This window comes from Mus musculus, chromosome 15, assembly GCF_000001635.26.
Source record: "Mus musculus strain C57BL/6J chromosome 15, GRCm38.p6 C57BL/6J".
Classification (NCBI taxonomy): Eukaryota; Metazoa; Chordata; class Mammalia; order Rodentia; family Muridae; genus Mus; species Mus musculus.
The window spans coordinates 81,402,876-81,421,876 of NC_000081.6; the positions used below are offsets into that span (position 1 = coordinate 81,402,876).

Here is a 19,001-nt window from a genome sequence, read left to right on the forward strand (position 1 = left end):
TGTGCTTTGAAGTTTTTGGGTTTTGGTGGTTGTGTTTGGTTAGTTGATTGTAGGTGATGGGGATTGAACCTGGAGTTGTCACGAAGTTTAGCACTGATTTATACACCCCCACCTCTGCAAAGACAGGGAGATCTCTGGTGAGTTCCAGGACAGCCAAGACTGTCATACAGAGAAACCCTGTCTCTAAAAAAAAGTTGTATTTTCGGGCTGGAGAGATGGCTCAGCGGTTAAGAGCACTCTGGCTGCTCTTCCAGAGGTCCTGAGTTCAATTCCCAGCAACCACATGGTGGCTCACAACCATCTGTAATGGGGTCCGATGCCCTCTTCTGGTGTGTCTGAAGATAGAGACTGTACTCACATGCATAAAGTAAATAAATAAATCTAAAAAAAAAAAAGTTGTATTTTCAAATTAAGGCATTTAAGATGCATATTAAATCTGACATAGGAGCTGGGCGTGGTGGTGCACGCCTTTAATCCCAGCACTTGGGAGGCAGAGGCAGTCGAATTTCTGGGTTCGAGGCCAGCCTGGTCTACAGAGTGAGTTCCAGGGCAGCCAGGACTACACAGAAACTCTGTCTCCAAAAAAATTAAAAAAATAAAAAAATCTGACATAGGAAAGGAAATTAACTTCCTTCAACAAAATTTGGGCACCAAATTTGAACACTAGAAAGTTTCTCTCCTTATGATAGGCAGATAAAAAGGTAAAAATTACTGTGATGTAGCATGCTGAATATGCTAATGAAATAAAGGTTCCATGTTGTGGCAAAGGAGAATGTAATAAACAGAGATAGAGGAAATCAGGTACACCTTTAGAAGTTCGATTTTAAGGCTTGAGGGTCTAACAAATATTGTAAGAGTTGTCCTGACAACAGGTGTCATCAGAACCACAGAACACGAAGAACAGTGGTGGGACTAAACATTTCCATTTGAGAGGGATGGGGGACTTTTTTTAAAAAAAAATTATGATCATGAGCATTTTATGGTATTATACCAAAATGATTATTTGGTTAGATGCATAAAATGCAATCCACACACTCACGATTAGACTTAAATTCTCAATGAGAAAGAGGATGTATTTAACAGTGATTGGCAAAATGTACTTGTCCATTGAGCTCTCTTTCCTGTGGTAAGCCTTCAGACTGGTATTCCTGAACATAATTTGGAAAAGCTGGGCTTTGGTTCTGTGAAAAGAAACAATGTGAGATTCAGGGATAAGGGGAGTAAGGAAAGAAAAAGAAAAAAACACACACACACACACACAAACGAGGTTTTTCTTCTAGACAGTGAAAGGGGTTTTTATTTTGTTCTTTTAAGTTTAAGCTATTGGGAAAAACAATTAAATCTGAACTTTCAGTTAAAGGTGGATAACTGGCCAGATATGATCGCACACTCCTTAGTTCCAGCACTTAGGCACTAGAGGCAGTAAGATCGCAGGTCATGTTCATCCTTGGCTAACATCCTTGGCTAGCCTGGGTTATATGAAATCCAACTCAAAGAAGAATGGAAAGATGAATTGGGGGACATTAAATTCTTACTGTTTATGAGATGTTGGGGTTTGATACTGGAAGGAGTTTTGTTTTCAACTTTAATCCTGCATGGAGACAGGTAAACCTTACTAAATGACACATTTTATGTAAATATTATTTAAAATACCTTAAGCTTTTATGAGTTTATTTTCTGAAAATAACTTTGGATACTGAGTATTCCCAGTTTCTCCTAAAGAATAAATGACCTTTCCTCCCTACATATCTACCCACTGAGATAATACAAAACAAAAGCTCACATTTGCTATTTAAAAATGGCACTCTAATTGTTTCTGACTTTCAATTAGTATTTGTTTGGACAAAAGTATCGTTTCAGTGCTGTTGGATGACTTGCTTGCACCTTTTAATATAGTAATTTACAAGAATTTGAGACTGATAGCTTAATGCCTAGAATGATGCCTAGAATTTACAATAATTACTTTTTTAAAATACAAATAAAAAGGTATGACCAGTAGATTGAATGCCAATGTGTAAGCACGAGTCATGCTGCAATTTGTTCTTAGTGTTTAATAAAGTCAAACGCCTCTCATGTAGCATATTCAGGACGTGGTGCTCCTTTCTCTCAGACACTTCTATTCTTCTAATCCCTATGTTCCAAAACCTGCTGGCTTCAAGTCCTGTCACACCCTGTCCACATACCCTAGGGCAGTGTATCCTACTGCCACCACCTTGGACCTAATGAATATAATCTCCTAAATGGACTGTGGCAATAGTGTGATTTCCCGCGTCCTAACCTTGCTTGCTTGAGTCTTGGCAACAACAGTAGAGCTCAATAGGTGACTCCTCCTCCTGTCTTAGTCTCTCCCGTTTAACAGTTAACAGGCATGTAGTGATCAGTCAATCCCTGCAGAATCCTTTCAATGTTTGGTTTAATCCATTTGCTCTCCTTAATCTGTGGCACTGATCTCTGTGCTCCCCAGACTCCTCCCATGCAGCCTACATCAGGAATATTGCACCTTGCTAGTTCAAGTGTCTGGATATCTTACCAAATATTCACTTGACCTATCTTTTTAATCAAGCAACTAAAAAACCTAGCAGATCCTGTTTTACTTCATTTAATATGTGCCTCCAGTTGTAGGCTCTGTGGCTTTTGTTTAGTGCTGTGTATGCCTCAAATACCACTTAGTGGTAGCATAAGCATTTTGGAGGACAGAGGGAAGCAGATCTCTGAGTTCTAGGTCAGCCTGGTCTAGAGATCGATTTCTAGGACAGCCAGGGCTACACAGAGAGACCCTGTCCTCACCCCCTACCATTCCAAAACACCTAATACTGCTCAGCAAGTAGTAGGCCCTCAAATGGTAATGTTAAGTGAATGGAAGGATGAATGAAAGGGTGAGAATCAGTGTATAATGAACATATTTAGTTTAAACCATTTGTTTGGTATCTAATGTATTTGTGACTCACTGTATTTTCTCCCAACACGATCCTTAAATAAAATATCTATGCTATTTTACAATAATGCATTTTTAGATCCTGTACACAGATAAGATGAAACAAAAAAGTTCCAAAGAGAGTGACCAGTGCCCTGCAGCACATGATATAACCAGGTTGTTCCAAGGAATCTTGGCTAATACTGGCTTTTTAAAAAAACTGTGGTATAATATATACTAAATTTAGTTTACCTACATACTAAATTTAGTTTATCATATTAGACCTTTTTTTTTAATGTGTAGTTCAATGGCATTAGTATATTCACATTGTTGAGAACTGGGTTTCCAGAAAATGTCTTTGTTTTGTAGGTCTGAAGCTCTTTGCCCATAAACAACCTCTTTTCTACTCCTGTCTCTCACTTTGGACTGCTTTAGATACCATGTCAACATTAATTATTCAGTATTTGTCTATGAATGACTGGCTTAATCCACTTAGCATCTTAAGATTTTAGTAATCCAAGTATTCTAAAAGCTCATCCATGTTGAAGCAAATGACAAGATTTTTCAGTTACAGCTGCCTTCTTCAAATAGCTGAGGCACAGAGGCAGACTGTATGGCAGGTTTTGTTGGGTTTTTTTTTTTTTGAGACTGAATATTTGTGTGTGTGTGTGTGTACACATGTGCACACAGCTATGGCTATTCATCAATTTTTGTTAATATATTGGTCTCTTGATTGTTTGGTTTGCTTCTACCTCTTAGATATTAAGAACAGAACTGCTGGTGAACATCTGTGCAAATGTCTGGCTCCTTCAAACTTAAAATACTCGTTATAGTCTGAACCTGTGTTTCTTAATAGATCTATCTTCTAATGCTATGTATATTTCCAAGAAATTTATTTTAGTATTAATTCAAGGTTTAAATAAGTCATAAACTCCACTGGGGGTGGTGGGGATTCTGTGCTCAAACTGCTCAGAAAGAAAACATTAAAAAAAAAAAAAAAACCTTTGCTGTTTTCCATAGTTTTAAAATCAGTTACCACAAATTCATCTTTTTCTAACATAACTTATCTATACACTGCTAACCAAATATCCACAATATTGTTAAAAGTGTTTTAAAAAAATAAAAAAGCCAGTCATGGTAGTGTACACCTTCAATCCCAGCAACAGAGAGGCAGAGATAAGCAGATCTTTGTGAGTTTAAGGGAAAGCCTTGTCTCCTTAGCAAGACCCACCCCAGCTAGGGCTACAAAGTTGAAACCATATTTCAAAAGCAAGACAAAGAAACAAAAAACCCCACCTACTCTTACATAGTATTAAACAAATATCATCTAAAAACTCTGTCATTAACCAAAACACAGGAAAGTGGTGTTCAAATGTTGTATGATCATAATGAGTCTAGACAGTCAATTAGTGATTCCTTTTGTTGGACTTCTTCTTCTTCTGCCCCTCTTTGTGCTTCTTCTTTTTCCTCCTACCACCTTCTTTAAATCCTGCTGAGAAAATGGAAGGTTCCTTCTTGTTGGTGACCCAAGATGTTCCTTGTTCATTGTTGTCCACCAGAGTATATTGAGTTGTATTTGAGGAGCTGTAGGAATTTGGTGAGTAATTGTTGAACGACTGTCTTCTCCAGTTACATTTGTCTGTAAAATGCTCTTCATTTGCCACACTATTTACAAGAAAGGATATCAACTCACTGTCATCTTCAGCTTCTCTTTCTTGACGGTTCTCAAAAGCTTTCTTTGTATTAATATTTCTTCCATTAATAACTTTGCCTGAAGGTGTAATGGGTATATAGTTGCCCATTCCAGAATCATCAAGTGCCAGGGAAGAGAATGACGTAAGGCCCTCATGCCCCAATGAAACATAAGATGAATACCCTGTGTCGTAAGAGGAGAGCCCGGAAAGCGCTGGGTGGTCATAGGCGCGGGAGACGTGGGACCCTGCGCCTCTGCCTCTGCTTCCACTGGGGCTTCTTGAACTGTTTAAAAGGCCCTCGAGGGAGTCCTCAAAGAGGTGGAATGAAAACGGATCCCTTTCACCAAAAATTTCCTTAAAGACATCGTCTGCCTTCCGGAATGTGAAGCGGTACTCACGCTCATCGTCGAGATGGCTTGCACCTCTGCCGTCTAATCCTTCCTTGCCGTATTTGTCATAAATGTCCCGTTTCTCAACATTTGATAACACTTCATATGCCTCGGCGACTTCTTTGAATTTTCGCTCCGCTTCCTCTTTATTTTCTGGATTTTTATCAGGATGCCATTTAAGTGCTACTTTACGATAAGCTCTTTTAATGTCTTCTGGTGACGCATATCTCTGCACTCCTAGAACTTCATAATAGTCCACCATAGCTTGACAGTTTTAAAAACAAACACCCTTGATCGTGAGCACTGTGTTTTCGTTGCAACTCAGGCTCTGTTGCTGGTGGCAGTGGCAGAAGTGACTGCAAATAGGCATATTTTTACATTGAAGGTAATGTTAGTACTGTGGGTGAGCCACTGCTAAAAGACTTGAGGGTTCAGATTGTGTGGCAAGCAGAGGAACAAGCATATGTCAGAGCTGCATTATGGTGTCATACTGGGCTAGAGCTAGGGATTGGATCTTCTAAATGCAACTTCTCCCAAGTCATTCTGTGCGATCTATAGCTAATGGCCACAACAGTTTTTTTTATCTAATCTGACCTCCAGATTACTGAGCCTTAGTTACTGCATAGTTCTATGGTTTTGTTTGGCTGGTTGGTTGGTTGGCTTGGGTTTTTTCACTATGAAGCCCCAGCTGTCCTGGAACTTGCTTTGTAAACCAGGATGCCCTCAAACTCAGAGATCTGCCAGCCTCTGCCTCCTGGGTGCTAGAATTAAAGGTGTGCACCACTATTACCTGGCTTCTATGTTTTTATTTAGAAAAATTGAAACTTAGGAAGCTTTGCTGGGGGGCTGGAAGGATGGCTCAGAGCTTAAGAGCGCTGGCTGGTCTTCTAGAAGTCCTGAGTTCAATTCCCAGCCACCTCATAACCATCAATAATGAGATCGGATGCCCTCTTCTGACCTGCTGCCATATTTTGCAGGCAGAATGCTGTATATAATAAATAAATAAACCCTTTTTTAAATGGGGTGGGGGGCTGGAGAGATGGCTCAGTGGTTAAAAGCACTGACTGCTCTTCTAGAGGTCCTGAGTTCAATTCCCAGCAACCACATCATGGCTCACAACCATCTGTAATGGGATCCAATGCCCTCTTCTAGATTTGTCTGAAGACAGCTACAGTGTATTCATAGAAAATAAACAAACAAATAAATAAATCTTTAAAAAAGAAAAGAAAGAAAGAAGATATCCTTATTTTTCATAGTAAGAACAATGATGGAAGATCCACCAGATGGATAGACTGTTGTATAAGAGGCACCATGGGCTATGGTCTAAGGACTTCCTTGAGGTGCTGATGAGATGGCTCAGCGGTTAAGAGCACTGACTGCTCTTCCAAAGGTCCTGAGTTCAAATCCCAGCAACCACATGGTGGCTCACAACCATCTGTAACAAAAATCTGATGCCCTCTTCTGGAGTGTCTGAAGACAGCTACAGTGTGTACACATATAATAAATAAATAAACCTTTAAAAAAAATAGACTTCCTCAAGTCAGTAGCCTACTATTCAAGCTTTCTGCTGGCAGCCATTAGAAATGATACTTCAATTGTAATGGAATAAAAGGTAGTTCATGCCTGTAATCCCAACATGGAAGGCCAAGATAGGAGCATTATGGAGGGTTCCAGGCCAGCCTAGACTACAGAGGAAGACCCTGTCTCAAACCCTAATAAGGAGAGTATAAGAAATGCATAAAATATTAGTGCTATGCTCTGGTGACCCATGCCTTTAATGTCAGCAATGGGAGTAGGGGGCGGCGCAGGTGGATATCTGTGAGTTTGAGGATAGCCTGCTCTACAGAGTGAGTTCCAGGACAACTAGGACTACATAGAGACCTTGTCTTTAAAAAAAAAAAAAAAAATCAACAACAACAAAAATGCCCATAATAACTTGAGAAAATGTAGTACCAAATCATTACCTTTATGTTCTCAAAAACAAGTGAAAAGAGGGTGGTGCACAGGACAGAGGGTTACTTCTTATTGGTTACTAGAAACTTGTGGGGAGATGGCCTTCGAGTTAAGACCAGACAGAGTTGTTAGTCAGCAGACAGAGTAGTTGTTTCTGGAATGATTAAGCTCATGTCCTGAGGCTGTCAATGTCTGCCACAACCTTCTGCTGAATAGCTACACTGGCTTGGTGGTCTGTTTTCCTTTTCACTGGGCTAATGACTGCAATATAGAAAATCAGTTGTATTTGGAAAAGTAGAATAAAAAGTAAAGCAGAAGCAATTAAGATGAAGACTGATGCAGGAGAGGTGGCTAGTAGTACCAAGGGCCAGTTTCAGTTCCCAGTTGTTGGCTCCCAACCATCAGTAACTACAGTTCCAGGGTATCCAGTGTCTGCTGGCCTCCAGCAACAGTAGTTACACACATACACACACACTTTTTTTTCTTCTTTTTCAGTTTTCATTTTCTCAAGACAGGGTTTCTTTGTGTAGCCTGGCTGTCCTGGAAGTAGCTCTGTAGACCAGGTTGGCCCTGAACTTAGAGATTTTTCCTGTCTCTGCCTCCCAAATTCTGAGATTAAAGGCATGAGCCATCATGGCTAATAAAAAAATAGATCTTTTAAAAAAAAAAAAAGCCGGGCATGGTGGCGCATGCCTTTAATCCCAGCACTGGGAGGCAGAGGCAGGCGGATTTCTGAGTTCGAGGCCAGCCTGGTCTACAGAGTGAGTTCCAGGACAGCCAGAGCTACAGAGAAACCCTGTCTTGAAAAACCAAAAAAAGAAAAAAAAAAGTTTACTTTCCGGTAAATTATCCATAAATTAAAAAGATTAATTGTTCTATTTTTATCATTTTGTTTTCCCAGAAAATCCCCTTTGTCCCTCCCTGTTCATACCTGTTTGTTTTCTGTCACATGTCAATTAAATTATTTCCAATGAGATAGTAAATGTAGCATGTGGTTTAGGCTCTTTTCCAGGTCTGAACAAATTTTGCTTAGTGTTTGGTTTGGTTTTGAGAGACTGGAGGGACTGTGAAACACTTAAAGCTCAACATGAGTTCTACCCAGTATATGTGCTGCCATACACTAAAGGGATAAATGTAGCTATTGCTTATATCCTGAGTCACACTCCCTGGTGTGTTTATTTTTACTTTGTTATATAATTGGCACAGCTTTCCATGAAAATAAATATTTTGTGTTCATAACAAAACGGGGTTCCAAGAGAGAACTTGTAGAAACCTGTTACTTGTGAATGAAAACTTAATATTTCAACTTGAGCTTGATTTCAAATTCTCTTCTTTCCACTTTACTCTCGTTTCTCGGGCCAGAACTTGAGAGTGTAGGTTCTAGACATTGCAAAATGTAGGACAGTCTGTGATCCAGAGAAAAGTTAGAAAATTTGGGGGTGGGAGCTAATCTCCTAAGAAGCCCTCAAATTTTGGAAAAACATAGTATAATAAAGTATAGAAGTAAGCCAGACATAGTGGTCCATGCTTTTAATCCCAGCACTAGGACACACACACTCACACATGTATATATATGTGGCTGAGCTCACTGAGACAATCTCTGCCAGCCTGGATTACATTGCAAGTTATAGAGCGGTGAGGACTATAATGAAACCATACCAAAAACAAACAACAAAAAAAAACAAACAAACAAAAAATCCAAGCAAACAAACAAAAAACTTACCTAATTAGGTCATATAAATTTAAATAAATTGGCCCACAGAATAGTCGGCCAAATAATTTGTAAGCATCAAGTATAGTTAGTGTGCTTCTTCCTGTTGTAGAACGGGAAAGTACAGCTGTGAATAGTACTTGAGACAGGTATTGCTCACCAGGAAAGAAGTAAGATGCGTCTGATAAATTCATTTCTTTCTATACTTCAGTACTGGACTTTGATATGCTAAGAAAATGTTTCACCCCTGACCCAATACTCCCAACTCTTAAGTAGAGTCCATCTGTTCTTCGGTGCCAGGGACTGCCCCGGGGATTTAATCTTGGAAGTTCTCTATAATAAAGGTTTTGGGGGTTTTTTATTTTTGTTGGTGGTGGCAGAGGTGGGGTTTTTGTTTGTTTGTGTGTGTTTGTTTGTTTGTTTGTTTGGGGTGGGTTCTGAGACAGGATTTCTCTGTGTAGCCCAGGCTGTGCTGAAACTCACTCTGTAGACCATGCTGGCCTTAAACTCAGAGATCTGCTTGCCTCTGCCGCCTGAGTGCTGGGATTAAAGGCAAGTGCCATCACTGTCTGGCTAGTAAAGTTTAATTTTTTTTAAATCTTAAAAATTAGTCAACACCTGCTCTCTTTTTCTACCTGGGCCTGATTTAAGAGCAAACATAAACTTGTAGTAAGTACAGCCAGTTATCAATTGATGCCTTGAAAGCTTAGCAAGTCATTGCGTTGGTCCCCAAGGCTGCCACAACAAATACCATAATGATACCACACACTTGGCAGAATCCAAAATCAGGAGTGTGTAAGTCTGCACATCTGGGTGTGGTGGTGTGTGTGTGACTGTAATCCTAACATAGACTCGGAAGTTGAGAACCCTTGAAACTTGCTGGTAGCCAGTCTAGCCAGATTGGTGAATTCCAGGGTTAGCAAGTCTCTGTCTGAAAATGCAGTGAAATGCAACTGAAGTAGAGACACTTGTTGTAAACCTCTAGCTCCCATGCATGCGTGCACACTTGCATGCACATACGTACTCACAAACTCTCAAACACCACACACAACTCCTATCAAATACGTGCCATCAAGAATGCTTCATAGGCCCTAAAGAAATCTTCATCTTGACCTGACTTACGATACTCTACTTTTGAACTGAATATACGTCGAAGACTTTACAATCAGTACTTATTGTGTCAGGATTAAATGAGATCTGCATTGAATCTGGATGGACGAATAAGTCCAAAGATTTTTAATTTAATCCTAAATTTGAATCTCATTTTGTCCAATGCTATATGACCTTAAACAAATTGTTTCTCAATCTCTGGTCCTGATAACTCATTTATTTGGGGGTTTTTGAGACAGGGTCTCACTGTGTAGCCATGGCTGTCATAGACCTCACTATGTAGACCAGTCAGGCCTTGAACTTACAGAGATCCACTAAGCCATACAAGACTTTTTAAGTCTGCTAGCAGAGTAACCTAGTGTTGCACTGTATGTTCTCACGTGTTCTCTCTGCCTCCTGCTGCTTCCCTACATTCAAGAACACAAGTGCCTGCCTCTAGGTATGAATTTTTTCAACCTACTTAGGGTTTAACCTTCCCTCTAACCCACCACCCACCAGAGGTAGTGGAAAGAAAGGTAATTAGAATACAGAGGAAGTGGACCTGTTTAGAAATAGTTCTTTGGGGTGATTCCAGTCTTCATTGTTCTCAGTTCAGTCCACTAGCAGACACTTCACAGGAATCAGCAAGGGCAGTTCAATCCAGAAGAAATGGTGAGGCTCACCAATCACCCAAGTTAACAGAACAGGCAAGGAGCTGCAGGAACCTCACTAGAAGTTCTTTGGCGAGTTTCTCTCTATGAAGTCACCACAAGCAAAGCTCAGCAATGCAATATAAGGCAAACCAATACATGCCTGTTGTCAACAAAGACCAGCAAGGTGGAGCAAGGCAAACCATGCTCTCCTTCCCACTGTCTGTGGGATCATATTTATATTCTTTCCAAACATCACACATTCACCTGTGTGCCCCAACAAAAACATCATTTGACATAACTGACTTTCCAGAGAAACCAGAGGTTTTCACTCTAGGTGCCTGCTACAGTGCTGTGCATTGGGCTTCCTTTCACGTCTCTCCTCAAGGGGAAGAAACTCGGGGGGTTCCTGTTCAGGACAGTCTGATCACATCTTCCTCAGTCCCACATTAATGCCTCTATGAATGACCTCGCCCAGCTTGTAACAGTTGCTGTGTATATGAATCCATCATTTTATTATGTAGTACTGTGATGTTCTGTTTTGTCTCCGTTCCACCGTACTTCATTTTGTCTACTAGGGCAAACAATCTTACTCTTGCATCTTGCTTAGCATGTGTCCCAGTGATATCCTCAATAACATTTTATTAAATTAATGCTAGCCATACTCATTATATGTCAACTATGATTGAGCATTTTCTCATACATTATTTTATCAGACTATAACATTGCAAAATTAAATGAGATAGCAGGTACTTGTTTCCCTATAGCTAAAATAGTCTCAATAAAAATATTAACTCTAGTTTTCCAAATTGTAGAACACAGGCTCAGGCTACTCTTGAGCTCCTTTCTGATCCTACTTTGTTTTTCTTTGTTCCTCATCCTCCTCATAGCTCCTTATTCATAACTGTATTGTGTGTTTGTGTCCACTGTACTGTAGTAAACTAAGATCTGTTAGGGTAAAGACCTTATTTCTGTTTCTTAGGGTCTAATACAAGCTCTGGCACAGAGAAAGACCCACATACATATTGGAGGGAGGAGGAAAAAAATGCTAGTGCATATTTTGTAAGGATCCAAACTGCTTGGAATAGATAAAAGTATGCATGCTATGAAGATGATCATATCCACTGTTCCATTTCATCCTTTGGTTTTTCCTCAGGATGCATGTCATGTTTACAGCGAAGGTACTCCCTCCAGCCTGCGCCGGTAAAGAAGATTCCAAACCGGTACTTAGGCCAGCCCAGCCCGGTTACACATCCACACCTCCTCAGACCAGGTAAGGTCTTTGATGGTAGCAACCATCTGTCTAGTTAAGATACTCTGTCTAGAATATTGCTATGCATTAAAGTTTTTCTCACTAGCCGTGTGTCATGATTACACACTAATAATACTATTACTTTGACTGAGGAGTTGAAGTTTTTGTTGAATTAAGTTTAAATGTATCCATGAAACTACCAGTACTTTACTGACATCGTTTAAAATAATAATAATAATAATAATAATAATAATGCAATAAACTGTGATTCAGAATAGCCTGTAAAACGTTGGTTTATTTTTTAATTCCGACTCAATTCTTTTTTTTTATAGATTTATTTATTTATTATATGTAAGTACACTGTAGCTATCTTCAGACATCCCAGAAGAGGGCGTCAGATCTCATTACGGATGGGGCTGCTGAGATGGCTCAGTGGGTAAGACTGCTCTTCCGAAGGTCCGGAGTTCAAATCCCAGCAACCACATGGTGGCTCCCAACCATCCGTAACGAAATCTGATGCCCTCTTCTGGAGTGTCTGAGGACAGCTACAGTGTACTTACATATAATAAATAAATCTTTTTTAAAAAAAAAAGTTTGTTTTTCAGGAATTTTTTTTTGGTATGGGAGTTGCCTTCATATATATCTATGTACCGCATATGTGCCTACTGCCCTTGGAGGCCATTATGTCCTCTGGAACTGGAATTAGAGATGGTTGTGAGCTGCCATATTGGTCCTGGGGACTGAACTTGGGTCCTCTAAAAAAGCAGCCAGGACTTTTAACCACTGAACCATCTCTAGCCTCATATTTCACTATTTTTTACAGAAAAATTCTAATTCATAGTTTCTAGAGCTATTTTCTGTAGATCCTTTGTGTCTATTTAAAATGTTAAGTGTTTATTTGAAAATTTTAAAGACTTCACTGTAGGTTGAGCAGGATTTCCAGATGTTTATTGCTATGAGAAGTGACCTGCTCCAGCTGACTAAAAGTCATGCGAAGGACTGGAAAGATCTCTTCCCCCCCCCAACCCCCCCAGAGCTACTGCTAGAACATGTGGCATCACAGTCGCTCAGGTGAAGACTTAGTTATTTTGTTTTATGTTTAGGAAGACAGTGATGCAGTTATGAATAGCATCTCAAAGATGGGATAGCAGAGTAAAACAGAAAAAGCTTTAGAGACAAAGCTAGGGTTTTGAGGAAAATTACTTATTCCTTCCACCACGAAAGATGAAAGTGTATTTCTGTAAGTTGCTACAAAAGCACAGTATTAATAATGTAAATTCCCTTTAGAAATATGTTATTCTTTCACTGTTTCCACTCAGTGAATGATACCACTGTGTCTCTCAGTGAGGACTTCCTTTGGCTGATTCTCCATCAGGCTGGAATTCCTGCTGGGCAGTCTGCTGACACTCAGGAAATGCAGCTCACCACTGAAACACACAAGAAATCAGAGTTTTTCAAAGCTGTAAGGTAAGCATAATAGTAGTCCAGTTGATACTACTTTTTTTTTAACCCTATCAACCTACTTGTAGTTTTTGTTTAAAGGAAGAAGAAAGGTTGAATTGATACCTAAATTTTACCAGCTTTGAAATAATTGATTTCTTGTGGTGAAATACTTTGTGGTAAGCTGCATTTGCCAGGCCTTGACCATCACAAGCATATAAAGATGAATGACTTCATGTCTAAATCACTGTTTTCTATATTCTGTATATGATCTTTATTTTTGCCTTGGTCGCAGATCTGAATATCGCTCTGCGAACAGTATTAAAAGCAACTTGAAATAAAACATCAATATTTAGTCTTGGTGCTGAGCACATAGAACATGGAAGTTCCCTTGAAAAGGAGAAAAATAGTACTTGGAGTCAGCTTTTGTGAGTGAAGATGCACACTTTTCATACCCTCTCCTCCTCCTAGTCACAAAGGTAGTGGGTTTGGTTTTGGTTTTGGTTTGTTTTTTCACAGTAATATGAGCTCTGTGCTTGGAAGGATGTGGCCACTGTTCAGTATGGTGCCAGTACCTGGTCAAAGTATTATGTTAGGAACAAAGATCAGTGGTATAGGTGCGTGCATGTATGCATGCATACATTACATACATACATACATACATACGTAAAATATTTTCACAGAAGTCATCAATGTCTTAAAGTTTAAAGAGACTGTGTGCCATGCCACTGAGCATGCAGACTTTACAGGGATATGGTATTTAAGCATGAATCCTGCACACTTATCCATAAACAGACATATATACGTTCTTTTAATCTGTTTTAGCCAGTAGTGATGACACATGCCTTAATCCTAGCACTTGAGAATCAGAGGGAGAAGGATATCTTGTGAGTCTGAGGTGACCCTGTGCTTCGAGCCGGCCAGCAGCTCTCGAGGAACGGGTACGGCTGAAGAGCTGAAAGAAAGGAACTAGACAGACGGGAAAAAGAACGGAGCTAAGACAATCGGGTTCTGATCAAAGCTCAATTTTACTAATTCGTGCACCGAGTTATGAAGGAGGGGGATGGGGCTAATTCCCGCCAAGTAATCCTGGAGTCCAGTTGCAGGGTGACCACGTGTATGGCTCCAGAACAGCAAGGCGGCAGGCTCCAGCAGTGGGCGTGGCTGACCGATAGAGCGGCAGGCTCCAGCAGTGGGCGTGGCTGACCGATAGAGCGGCAGGCTCCACCCCATGCAAACAGTGAAACCTGAGCAAACAGGTTTCAGGCTGAGGGGGTGGGGGAGGTTACAACCCTGGTCTATATAACGAGGTCCAGCACGGCCAGAGCTATATTGTGAGAGCCTGTGAGAACTACAGAGCTGAAGTCAACTTAAGGTGTAAAATGTGTCAGTTGTAACTTTGCTCAAAAAAAAAAAAAAACCTCACATTTAGCATTTGACATAGTTACAGGAAAGCCTACAATTTACAACTTTGGCAAAATATGTCAATCTTTTTCCTGTTAAAGGAGTCCTACCGTGAGACAAATAGTACCAAATGTAGAAAAGCATACTTAGTTACTTATAATTCCACACTCAGAAAAGTACTGTTGAGTTATAGAGTCACACTCCCAAGATGTCTCCCCTTAAATGTTTCTAAGTCACTTACAAACTCATCTTTATATAATTTAGGTAAGTTCTCCCTTAAAAAAGAAGTGGTTTTTTTGTTTGTTGGTTGATTTGAGACAGGGTTTCTTTGTGTAGCCCTGGCTGTTCTGGAACTCACTCTGTAGACCAGGCTGGCCTCAGACTTACAGAGATCCACCTGCTTCTGCCTCCCAAGTGCTGGGATTAAAGGTGTGCGCCACCATTGCCTGGCTTAAAAGTTAATTGTTGGGCTGGCGAGGTGGCTCAGTTGTTAAGAGCACTGACTGCTCTTCCAGAGGTCCTGAGTTCAAATCCCAGCAACCACATGGTGGCTCACAACCATCTATAATGGGATCTGACGCCCTCTTCTAGTGTGTCTGAAGATAGCTACAGTGTACTCATATATATATAATAAATAAATAAATCTTTAAAAAATTAATTGTTCAAGATTTGACTTTAATATCTGAAGTGTTGGGCTGCAGAGATGGCTCAGCGATAAAGAGCACTATTTACTCTTCTAGACAACCTGCATTTGATTCTCAGCACCCACATGGTGGCTCATAACCTTGTAACTCAAGTCCCAGGGGATCTGATGCCCACTTGTGTGTCAAAACCATTGGGTGAACTTTATCAAGGAAAATGTACATGTCATGACCCCATAGACTGACTCAGCAAATTTCAGCAAGTCCGGAGATCATTAAGGCTGGGAAGGGAAGGGGAAGGGAGGGGAGGAAAGGGAAAGGGAAAGGGAAAGGAAAGGAAAGGAAGCGAAGCGGGAGTGAGAAAGAGAAATAAATAATGGTGTTTGCTTTTGACACATTCCTTTATGTAGCCCTCTCTGACCTGGAACTCATTAGTGACTTCCTTACTTCACCTCCCCAAGTGCCAGGATTAGCATCATGCCCACCTCAACCTGTTTAGTTTTATTTTACATTATGTGCATGAATGCTTTGCGTGTGTGTGTGTGTGTGTGTGTGTGTGTGTGTGTGTGTTCACATGCCTGATGTCTGTAGATGTCAGAAGAGGGCATCGGCTCTCAGATCCCCTAGAATTGGAGTTTTTCTAGAAAGCGGACCCAGAACTTCATAAAGACTGCATGTGTTCTCCACTGAGCAGTAGGCTTCACCTCAGAATCCTAAACATAGGCTGTCTGCTGTATATGCTCTTTTATAGCTTTTTACCTATATGTCTAATTCATGTTGACTATCCGTTTTGGTTCACCTTTATATTATAACTATCACCTGGAATTCTGTGCACTGCCAACTAGAGCTGAATTATAAAAATTTTCTATTTGATTTCATTTTTTTATCATTTATTTGTTTATTTTGTTTGTTTTGTTGTTTACTTGTGTGGTTCTAAAACTGGAGTTACATATGGTTATAAGCTGCCATATATGTACTAGGAATCAATTACCTGGGCCCTCTGAAGGAGCAACAAATGCTCTCAATTGCTGAGTCAATTCTCCAGCGCTATACATCAATCTTATGGAGGCATTTTCTCAATTGAAGTCCTCTCTTTCCAGATGACTGTGACTTGTGGTAAGGTGCAGGGAGGGGTGCGGGGGGAACTTGACCAGCAGACCCCTGAGTGGTCACTTCTGACTTATTGCTGTTTGATGAGAAAACCGAAGACCTGAGACTTGTATGCACATAGTTACTTGGGCGTGAGTAGTAATTATCCACATCATTTATCCTCTTCCAAAGTCCTACCAGCCATTGCATTACCATGATGACAACCTCTCAAATGTAGTATTTTTTGGTTTGGGTTGGGTAGATTTTTACATAGGCCAAAATAGCTTTGAACTCGCTCTATAGCATAACGATAACCTTGCTCTCCAAATCCTGCTACCTCTAAGTTCTGGAAATAGGGAACCACACATGCCTTACTCTGCTGTCATTTTTGAATTTGAGACAGGTGTTCATTGTGTGGCCCAGGTTGACCTCAAAAGGTTTCTCCTTTTTCAACCTTCTAGCTGTTGGTATCACTTGTATGCTATACCATACAACTAACAATTGTAAATTCTTAATTTTGGGTAATAATTATAGCTTGTACTACTTTGTGAAGTGCATATTATTTATTATTTGGTTTGTTTGTTTTTGTTTTTTTGGTTTTTCACAGGGTTTCTCTGTGTAGCCCTGGCTGTCCTGGAACTCACTTTGTAGACCAGGCTGGCCTCGAACTCAGAAATCTGCCTGCCTCTGCCTCCCAAGTGCTGGGATTAAAGGCCTGCACCACCACCGCCTGGCTTGGTTTTTTGGTTTTTTTTTTTTAAGATTAATTTATTTTATATATATATATGAGTACACTGTAGCTATCTTCAGGCACACCAGAAGAAAGCATCAGATTCCATAAAGATGGTTGTGAGCCACCATGTGGTTGCTGGGAATTGAACTCAGAACCTCTGGAAGAGCACCCAGTGCTCTTAACCACTCCCCAGCCTCTATTTTTTGTTTTCTAAATGAGGAAACTGAGGCTCTTCCCAAGTCACTGAGTGGTTTGCTAAACTAAAGTTCCAGCACACCAAAATTTGCCTCTTCTTTTTTTTCCTTTCATGGTGGTACTGAGGAATTGGCTAGGGGCATCATGCATGCTAATACTAGCCGAGTGCTCTACCAGTGAGCTATATCCCCAGCCTATATTAACCATGCATTAGTACATAACACTTAAGGCAAATAATAATCTAGTAATACTTTCCGTTTCTCTTGCTACATAAAAAGAAATACAGTTGAGTTGAGGGTGTTGAGTTTTTTGTTTTGTTTTAATGTATTTTTGTTGTTGCTGTTTTGGGCATGGTATACTGTGGTATAACAGTGTACCTTAGCTCATGTTTAAAAACATCCTATGCTGAACTCTATCCGCAGCCCTGAAAGATGTCTCCCTTAGTAAAAGTTCAGAGGGCAATGTATGTTTTTAGTCAGACAGAATATATGTCCAGTGAGTTTTACAAATCTACAATTAAGTATGTTCTGGCAAAGAAAGTCACGAGGGTAACCTAGAGCTTGATCAATATATAAAACATTATATTATCTTTTAAAATTTGTATTCAGGAGGATCAGAAGTTCAAGGTCCTCAGGTACACAGTAAGTTTGAAGCCAACCTGGCTGTTTGAGGTTTGTTTAAAAAATAAAAAGGGGCAGGGGGAAGAGGGGAGATAGCTCAATGGATAAGTATTTGCTGCACAACCGAAGGCCCTAAGTTTGAATACCCAGAACACATGTAACCAGCTAGAGACAGTACTGCACTTGTGTTGCCACAGCTCATGGGCCAGTAAGCACAGCAGCAGCAAGCAGGAGACCCTGTCTCAAACAAGGAGGCAGGTAAAGACAGAAACCCAGAGGACTCTCACCTCCACATATGCAGTGTAGCACACACACACACACATTCAGTACTCTAGACAGGTCCCTCATGCCCTGCTGTGATGATCCCCCACCTCCATAGGAAACATCCCTCTGGTTTCAAGATCGAAATGCCTGTGCATGTCGCCTACCCTATTGTATCTTATAATTGTATCTTATGTGCCCTTTCAGTCTCTTGTCTTGCTCAGTACATGCAAATGAAGTCTACTTGAGTATTATTTCATTTTTCAGAAACCAATGTCTCATATTACAAAGGAAACAAAATAATTTCTCCTTCCTGTCTGTGAATTAGTTCATGAACTACTTTGTATACAGTAAAAACTACCTAATATTAATCAATTCTTTTTGGAATAGACAACCTTAAATATCACTCTAGTTAGTTTGGGGAAATAATTAAACTACATACCTAGAGTACAGCAAAACTCTGCATCTTTCCAGTCATTTTCAGTCTTTATTGTTCTTTTCTCTTTGGGTTTTCTGCTTGGCTAACAAAACATGAAGAACATTCTTCTTGCTCTCTTCACAGGCCCAGCCCTAATGTCTTGAAGGAACTTCCTTCTTGGCTGCAGTCTTAGAATTGATTGTGAGACTTCTAGTCTTGTGATTGGTTCAGCAAAGTTGTTAAAAGGGCCTCTCTGTCTTTAATTGATTCTACAAGATCAAATGCCAACTTTAATCCTTAATCATTTACAATTTCACAAAGTGCCAGACTGCCTACTCAGACAGAACAATTTTATCAAAGAAGTCCAGGCCAGATGAACTGTGGGTTCTGTGATCAAAGGGCTTTGCAGCTGCCAGGCTTACTAATCAAATACCAAGTTCATTCCTTTGCATGCTTCCCCTTTCCCCACCAGATGAAAAAAAAAGGGACCTTTCCTATGTACGCTTTCTCTTCTGATTTATTACTTTGCTGCTTTGACATTTTGGAAG

The 19,001-nt window shown here is 40.2% G+C and overlaps 2 protein-coding genes and 1 long non-coding RNA gene across 5 annotated transcripts in view; 1 reads left to right on the forward strand and 2 right to left on the reverse strand.

Moving 5' to 3' along the window:
* Xpnpep3 (X-prolyl aminopeptidase 3, mitochondrial) overlaps positions 1-19,001 on the forward strand; it is a 57,378-nt gene that overhangs the window by 2,771 nt on the left and 35,606 nt on the right. For 2 of the 3 annotated variants that reach the window (NM_001347075.1, NM_177310.3), the window contains exon 2: positions 11,557-11,673. In NM_001347075.1, the coding sequence (NP_001334004.1) occupies positions 11,557-11,673 (117 nt within the window). Of the gene's footprint in view, positions 1-11,556; positions 11,674-12,971; positions 13,120-19,001 lie in introns of all 3 variants that reach the window. The other variant, XM_030248610.1, reaches the window with a different exon arrangement.
* Dnajb7 (DnaJ heat shock protein family (Hsp40) member B7) lies at positions 4,213-5,398 on the reverse strand. Its single transcript, NM_021317.2, has one exon. The coding sequence runs from the start codon at positions 5,257-5,259 to the stop codon at positions 4,321-4,323; it is 939 nt and encodes a 312-aa protein (NP_067292.2). The 5' UTR covers positions 5,260-5,398; the 3' UTR covers positions 4,213-4,320.
* On the reverse strand, positions 11,928-18,809 carry Gm17025 (predicted gene 17025). Its single transcript, NR_166833.1, has 3 exons — positions 18,478-18,809; positions 16,129-16,323; positions 11,928-13,079 (listed from the first exon to the last, which is right to left on the reverse strand). It is a non-coding gene; the product is annotated as a predicted gene 17025 (long non-coding RNA).